The sequence below is a fragment of the Echinops telfairi genome, unplaced genomic scaffold, assembly GCF_000313985.2.
Source record: "Echinops telfairi isolate 266 unplaced genomic scaffold, ASM31398v2 ScPeMD7_14;HRSCAF=57, whole genome shotgun sequence".
NCBI lineage: Eukaryota > Metazoa > Chordata > Mammalia > Afrosoricida > Tenrecidae > Echinops > Echinops telfairi.
In genome coordinates this window covers 6479104-6487407 of record NW_022103911.1, presented here as the reverse complement: position 1 = coordinate 6487407, position 8304 = coordinate 6479104, and the positions used below count along the sequence as shown (strand labels likewise).

The 8304-nt window shown below is 37.2% G+C and overlaps 1 protein-coding gene across 1 annotated transcript in view; it reads right to left on the bottom strand.

Moving 5' to 3' along the window:
• The window catches only part of INTU (inturned planar cell polarity protein), a 98118-nt gene that overhangs the window by 24687 nt on the left and 65127 nt on the right, over positions 1-8304 (bottom strand). Inside the window, exons 7-8 of the mRNA XM_030884786.2 lie at positions 6762-6951; positions 3278-3331 (exon numbers count right to left, since the gene is read on the bottom strand). Of these exons, the coding sequence (XP_030740646.1) occupies positions 3278-3331; positions 6762-6951 (244 nt within the window). The remainder of the gene's footprint in view (positions 1-3277; positions 3332-6761; positions 6952-8304) is intronic.

Here is an 8304-nt window from a genome sequence, read left to right as displayed (position 1 = left end):
CGGTCCTGCTGTTTTCTGCTTGGGATTGTTTATGCTGCCTATTTTATATAGATAGACATGAAAACAAAATATAAACCTACGAATACTTCCAGGTCTGTCTGCTGACCCTTATGAATGTATTCAGATCGGGTCTGATGAGGTGCCAAGCCCTGCCACTGAGTCTGATGTCTATTTTCAGAATTCCTCAGGAACTTTGTTGCTTTGCTCCCTTGCTGCTCTTTTAGGATCCCTTCATGTTATGCCCTGGTGTGCGGGGGTCAGACTGGGCACAATTCCCACACTGGGTCTCTGGTGCTGCCCCCATAGCACTGTGGATCAGTAAGGGGATGTCGTGTTTTGTGGTGAGGCCAACCCTACAGTCTTTGTCAGAGAGGATTCTACGGAGGCTTAATGCACATGGGGATAGATTTGGACTTCTACTGTCATCCACAGCCTTCTGCAAACTGGGTATTTAGATGACTGCTTATTTGAAGACAATTCTGTAAGACTCCAGATGCTATTCTTTCTGATAGCTGGGTACTATCTGATTTCTTCACCATACTTTGCTATAGCACCCATATATCCAGTGATCTCTCCATAAGGGTAAGTATTGAACAGGGTGATGCCATTAAGAACTAATTGTTCTTAGATAGGGTTATGATTAACAAGCTTACAATTCTGTTGTTCTTATAAACAAAGCATTCAAGACCTTAAGACTTAGTTCCCCCTCTCTCTTCATACTAACATCCTTTCCCTACTTTCATCATCCATCTTCTTCAGGATGACACAACCTCACTGTTTCTACTTCTTCACTTCCCATTCCCTTCTTCAAAGAAATTTAAAACCTATGTAAAAAGAGAACAGTATAACTAGTCCCCACATAGTCATCACAGGGCTTTGGTTAAGGGTTCAGCAACACAGACCTGATGGTAAGCTTCCATGTAGATTGCAGCCTAAAAGCCCTCTGAGGAACGTCTACTTTGTTACATGAGGCCACTGAGAGTAAAAACTCAATCCAGCAGTACCGGACAGCAATGGGTATATATCATCAACCCCAGTTTCAACTATTACCCAGCCACAGTCACTCTGCTTCAGCTATCTTCTCCTCTTCGGATCCCCACCCCCACAGTACTAAAATAGAACTCTTTAAAAAATCTATAACCATAATACACTATACATCGAAAGAATGATTCCCATCTAAAAGCCAGTCATCAATGTTTATATTTCCTTGTCTCACAAATGATTTTTAAAATTTGTTTGATTCAAGATTCAAATAAGAGACATACATTGCAATTGTTGTTTTGTATAACCTATAGGTTCTCTTTCTACTTCCTTCCTCTTTCTTCTAATTTATTTGTTGAACAAACTATAGCATTGTTCCGTGCCACTTCCCGGTCTGGCCTAGGCAGGACTGTTACTCTAGTTGTGATGTTAACAGCTACTGATCACTGACAGGATCAGTTAATTCACTGTGAACTGCAAATTGGTGATATTGCAATTGTGCCATTCTTCCTCACTTGTAAGGCAGAATATGGAATACATCTATGAATAAAAATCCTCATCTCTAACTGGCAATCTTTTTTAAAAATCATTTTATGGGGGCTTGAACAACTCTTATCACAATCCATACATACAGTCATTGTGTCAAGAACATTTGTACATTTCTTGCCATTATCATCTCAAAACATTTTCTTTCTATTTGAGCCCTTGGTATCAGCTCATTTTCCCCACTCTCGCCCTCTCCCCCTTGATAATTTATAAATGATTATTTTTTCATGATTTACACTGTCCAATGTCTCCCTTCACCCATTTTTCTGTTGTCCATCCCCCAGGGAGGAGGTTATATGTAGATTATTGTGATCGGTTCCCCCTTCCTCACCCACCTTCCCTTCCCCTCCTGGTATCACTACTCTCATTATTGGTCCTGGGGTTTATCTGTTCTGGATTCCCTGTGTTTCCTGCTCTGATCTGTACCAGTGTACATCCTCTGGTCTAGTCAGATTTGTAAGGGAGAACTGGATCCTGATAGTGGCAAGGGGTGCAGGTGGGGGGAGCTTTAGGGAAGTAGAGGAAAATTGTGTTTCATGGGTGCCATACTGCACCCTGACTGGCTCATCTCCTCCCTGTAACTCTTCTGTAAGGGGATGTCCAGTGCCTACAGATGGGTTTTGGGTCTCCACTTGACACTTCCCCTCATTCACAATGGTATGATTTTTCGTTCTTTGATGCTTGATACCTGATCCTATTGACACCTCGTGATCACACAGGCTGGTGTGCTTCTTCCATGTGGGCTTTGTTGTTTCTCAGCTAGATGGCTGCTTGTTTATGTTCAAGCCTTTAAAACCCCATATGCTATATCTTTTTATAGCTGGGCACCATCATCTTTCTTCACCACATTTGCTTATGCACCCGCTTTGTCTTCAGCTATTGTGTCGGGAAGGTGAGCATCATAGAATGTAAATGGCAGTCTTAAGGTATTGTTCAGATATTATGAATATAAGCACTTAAATATAACTGATAAGTTTTAATCCACTGTAGTTATTAGCCATTGATACTCAAGTGGGAATACTTTTAGGGTATGCCTTAACAATTTGAATCCTACTATAATTCCCCCAAATTTTGAAAGTGTCCTAAAATTTCTAACACAACAAAATGTTTAATGGTGTATCTTGTATATTTCAGCATGCTCATTACCACTAGGTGGTCATTATTTCTAGAAGATAAAAATCATATTTATACTTCTAATTTAATTTTAGATCTAAAGAGTTTTCACTTTATCTTCTATCCATACCTTTCTGTCAATTCTTAATGACATCAATATAATTAAACTATCTTTAATTCCTCAAATATTTTTAACTGAGTAGAAAATCTTAAGGCAATATGAAATAATAATAATTTAATTTATAAATTAATCAAGGGTTTGGGAGGGAGGGTGGGTGGGGGAGATAAGAAAAAAAATGAGGAGCTGATACCAAGGGCTTAAGTAGAAAGAAAATGTTTTGAAAATGATGATGGCAACATATGTACAAATGAGCTTGACACAGTGGATATATATGTACGGATTGTGATAAGAAGTGTACGAACACTCAATAAAATGATTAAAAAAATAGTAATAAAAAAAGAAAATCTTAAGGGAAGCAAAATAGATTTTGTTTCATGTAATATAAGCAAAACAGAGATCTAATGTACAACTCAAGACTGTGACATATTTATATGGTACCTGATAATTATTTAGAATAGAGACTGACAAAAGAAGAGTCAACATCGAGACATTCCTGAAATCCACTCCTTCTCTTACCAGTTCAGCAAAATCTGCAGCCTCCAAGTTGCTCAATGCCATGTCTAATTTCATCTATGTGAAAAAAATAAATATAACATTTGACTCATATTAGTTATTTTTCAGTAACGGTCATATAAAAAGCAGTTAACAATTATTTAAATAATCAGTATCTTGTTCTTCTGTGTTAGTTAAGCAATGCGTAAAAATGAAATATCTTTATTTTTAGTTTTAGAATTACAAAGTTAATTTAATGTAAGTCATTTTTTAATTAATTCTAAATGATCATGAAATAGGCTTTCCCTGTATTGAATGTATACAATGTATGACATTAAATAATTCCTGATGCAATTTTAAAGGTAAGAAAAAAGAAATGAACCCATTTAGCTTCTTAGAAGAAATGAAAATCAATCTTAATGAAGCAAGCCTACATTTCAGTTGTTTTGTTTTTCCATTTCCTGTCTGAGTATGTTTTTCTATAGTTGAATTCTTGGGGGGAAAAAATCAACATTCTTCTCTGTCTCTAAGACACATTGTTTAATATGAAAGGGCTGCCAATCTTTATTCACGGATTAAAACATGAAGGCAAGTGTCCCCCAGGAATCTGGCACAGTTTAGCTACTCTATAGAGTTTATTAGAAAAATCTCTTACTTAGACTCTGGTGCTTTTGTTTCTATGGAAACTTCCCAAACTCTTTCATGTGTTGCCTCTGTTCTTCCTTGAAGCATTCAAAATTTAAAAACAGAATAAATGCAACTGGCAGTTTAATCTGCAGTACATATAAGTAAATTTAAAACTTTTAGCAACTGAAGTTTATAGTGTCCATGCTACGTATGGGAAAGAACCTTCTTTTCACTTGTTTGTTCTAAAGGCTAAAGCATTCTCTCTCCACAGGGCTGTGTTTCACAAACTGTGTCTTACTGAGATGACAAGAGCTTTTGAAACATTAGTCAAGCCTTTCAATGCTTTTTCCTCAGTATGACTTATTACTCATTTGTGATCTCTATTTTTCACCATCCAGCAAATATTTCAGGTCCCTCCTCCCCTCTTTTCTTGTGACTATAGTTTCCTTGTGAAAATTACAGGACAAAAAGAAAACTACTTACAAAAATGAACTCAAGATGGGTCAAAGACCTAAATGTAAACCCAAGAAATGTGAAAACCATCAACAAAAAAGGAAAAAAGGCACAAACTTAAGGGCCCTAATATATGGAACAAAAACACTACAAAACATAACTGAAAGTATATAGACTGTAGAAGACGAGCTAGAAGAATGGGGCCTCTTAAAAATTAGACACTTACATGCATCCAAGATTTCACCAAGAGAACCCACAGATGGAAAAAATTTTCAACAATAGCATTTTGAACAATGGAGTAACCTATAAAATTTACAGAAAATTTCAACAGCTCAAATGAAAAAGACAAATAATCTAATCAAAAAATAGGCAGAGGACATGAATTTACCAAAGAAGTTATCAAGGTAGCCAACAAACAGGAAGAAATGCTCAGGATCATTAGCCATTTTAAAACTTTCAAACCCAAACCTACGGCTATCACATTGATTCTAACTCACGCTAATCACGTAGTGAGGAATGCAAATCAAAACAACAGTAAGAAATTTGCTCACCTTGGCATAAATGACAAAGTTCAAAAAACAGAAAACAAAAAATGTTGGCCTAGGTGTGGAGAGACTCGAACCCTTACATACCACTGTTGGGATAAAAGAGTATAGTGCTCCCTTAAAAACTGGAAATCGAAATAGCACATCCAGCAAGCCTAGAGGAAGAATGAGCTGCACCGTGGATATATGCACACCATGCTAATCGCAGTAGTATTTGTAACAGTAAGAGGAGGGAAGCAATTTAAATGCCCATCAGTGTAAGACGGGATAAACTACGGTACATACATGGATGAAATATTAGAAAAAGTTAAGAATAATGATGAATCTGAAAAAATCTCATAATATGGATGAACCTAGAGCGCATTAAAATGAGTTCAACAAGGCAATCGCAAAGGATAAATATTTTACAAGGCCACAATAGTAAAAAGTCAAGTAAAGATTTTCAGACTAAAAAAAACATTCTTTGACGGTTGCCAGGGGAGAGGAAGGTAAGAAGGGTAAGTCAGGGCTAAAAGGTAGGCATGGGTTCACTTGGGTGAAGGGGAAGACAAGAAACAATGAGCCATCTCATTACATAAAGTGATGGAGGGAGGGGAAGACACAGAGAGTAGTGTAAGAAAGAGTTAAAGACAACAGAGGTAAATACTTCTATATATACCATTCTGCAGTAACTGTGATCTATGAGAAGATGCGTGGATAATCATGACAACCAGATGGGTGAGGGAGGAAAAGTGCGCATATACCCCACAAATATACTATAGAGATTTGACATTTTGGAATTAAAAAATAATGGAATTTTTCCATAAATATTTTAAAACCCCTTGTGTAAGTGCAGTTCATTAATTGTGTCATGATCTACACGGTTGGAAATGTATGAAATTGACCGTACCTGTCTTTGTGGGGCAGTCTTACTCGTGTGACTTAGACACAGCTTAGCACTGTGGAAAGGTTTTGCTCTCACTCGTGGTGTCCAGAGCCTTGGTGGTGTCGTGGCTACACCCCGGGCTGCTATCCCCAAGGTCAACAATTCGAGACCACCAACTGCTCGACTGAAAGTAGATGGTAGCTTTTTACTCTCATCTAGAGTTACAGTCTCAGAAACCCACAGGGGCAAGTCTACCCTGCCCTGCAGGGTCGCTATGAGCCGAAACTGATTTGGTGGCAGTGAGAGTGAGTCCTTCGGTTAAGGATAGTGCTTATGAAGCCCATCATTGTTCAATTTCATCTGAACATAGGCACAGTCCTAACTTGGTGATCTTAACTTATAAAATCAAAGTCACAAAACGTTAAAATAGGATATGCTATGTAATACTGTATACAAGTTCAGAATACGTTGGGAAAGTATTCTATTTAGAAGTAGGAATAATCCTCTTTATTTATTTAAATAGATCATTTTATTGGGGGCTCTTACAGCTCTTATAATAATCCATACATCCATTGTGTCAAGAACATTTGTATATATGTTGCCACCATCCTTTTCAAAACATTTGCTTTCTACTTGATCCCTTGGTTTGGAAGTAGGAATTCTTAATAAGAACTGCTACTATGATTTAACTGATGAAATATTATCTTGATTATTACAATAATAATAGCAAATATTTACTGAGTATGTACTGTCACTGGCACCAACACCAGTGCTTTACTTGGGAAAATATTCTAAATTTGCATAAAAATTAAAAGTTGAAGTAAGATGCAAGAGCTAACTTGAACTTAGAATAATTTTCCTTTTAAATTCACTGCAGTGGAACACCAATTTCATTAATCAATGGTCTCTGTAATTCTTATCCATAGTACTGAAAATAACAAAAAGCCCAAAGAAAAAAGAGAAGACAAAGAACTATAGGCAATCTGTTTGGATTCTTGCTGGTGACACCTAAAATTACCTTAATTTCCTGTGGAAGTATGAGCCACCGAACTCCAGGAAGACAGTCGAGAAGTACTGCACTAGAAGCATCATACTCTTGGGCACTGAAGCTGGCATCTGAATGCAGGTTAACAGGCTGAAGTGCTCTTTGAAAGAACAAGCTGAAAAAATGATCTAAACGAGGCACGTTCTCAACGTGGCAGAAAGCACTGAAACAAAACAAAACAGGAACTGTAAGTTAGAACAACATATGGGACAAGTGCATGTTTTTGTAAGCTCTTAAGGGAGATGAACTTTTTTCATCAACACAGGCTCACTCTCTTCTTCACCTTCCTCCCTTAATAAGAACCACTGCTATGACTTTATTGATGAAATGTATCATGATCATCACAATAATAATAGCAAATATTTACTGAGTGCATATTACGTGACAGGACCATATGAGTGCTTTACTTACATGTTTTCAGTTCTCTAATCCTTGTAAGTAGATACTTTATTATTCCCATTTTCCATATAAAGTAATTACTGCTCAAACTAGTAAACAGTTTGTCTAAAATCAAACTGCTAATAAATGAAGCTGAATTTGAACTCAAGACTAAGCACAGTTCTCAATTTTAACAAGAATGTTAAGACTTTAATAAGACCAAATTATACCATCTCTATAGCTAGTAAAATTACTAAAAGAGCCAATGATGATTTTTGAAGGATCTATCTTAAGTGAACCAAGGCCAAAAACATTGGTGGATGGACTGAGGTAAATTTGTGAAGCATGTGTTAGACAGGGTTCTCTAGAGAGATAAAACCAGATTGCTGGTAATTTTATATATTTATTCATAAAGATAGTTAGATATATAACACAAGAAATGAACTGTTAAATTATATACACATAGATAGGTAGAAAGATAGGTAGATAATACAAGAAATGAACACTTAAATTATAAAGCAGTACAAATGGCTCAGTGCACTCACTCCCATGAGAGTTGTGAGACACGAGCAGTCCTTCAAGTCTTGAGGGCTGCCAGATCTACTTCTATAGAGAGAGCTAGGCTATACAAGCACAGCAGCAAATAGCAAGGCAGGTCACCAACTGTCAGCCAGGTCACCAACTGCCAGTCTCCAACTCCAGACATGTAAATTTCAATCGTGAGGTCTTAAAGGGACCTCAACTTACAGTGACACAGTCCACAGGCTAGGCATCCCACAGACAGTGTAGCCTCTAAATTGAGGCACAGAACAAGCAAGACAGCCACACACTGGTCCTATGATCAAAGAACAAGAGACAAGAAAGGCGAGGCTCACCGAGCCATTTATCTTTCCACCCTTCAATTAATCCCACTTGTGTTTATCGGCCAGGCTGGCACAATAAACTAACTATCTCAATCCACCCCTTGCCAACCTGGCACCTGTATACAATTCTTTAGTCATATATACTTACATAATTTCCAGACATTGATGAAATCACACATACTTATCATCAATCATCTATCATACATATAAATGAAAACACACTGAGCCCAAATGTTATCTGATATATCATACCTGAACAAAAGAAAGATATGCAA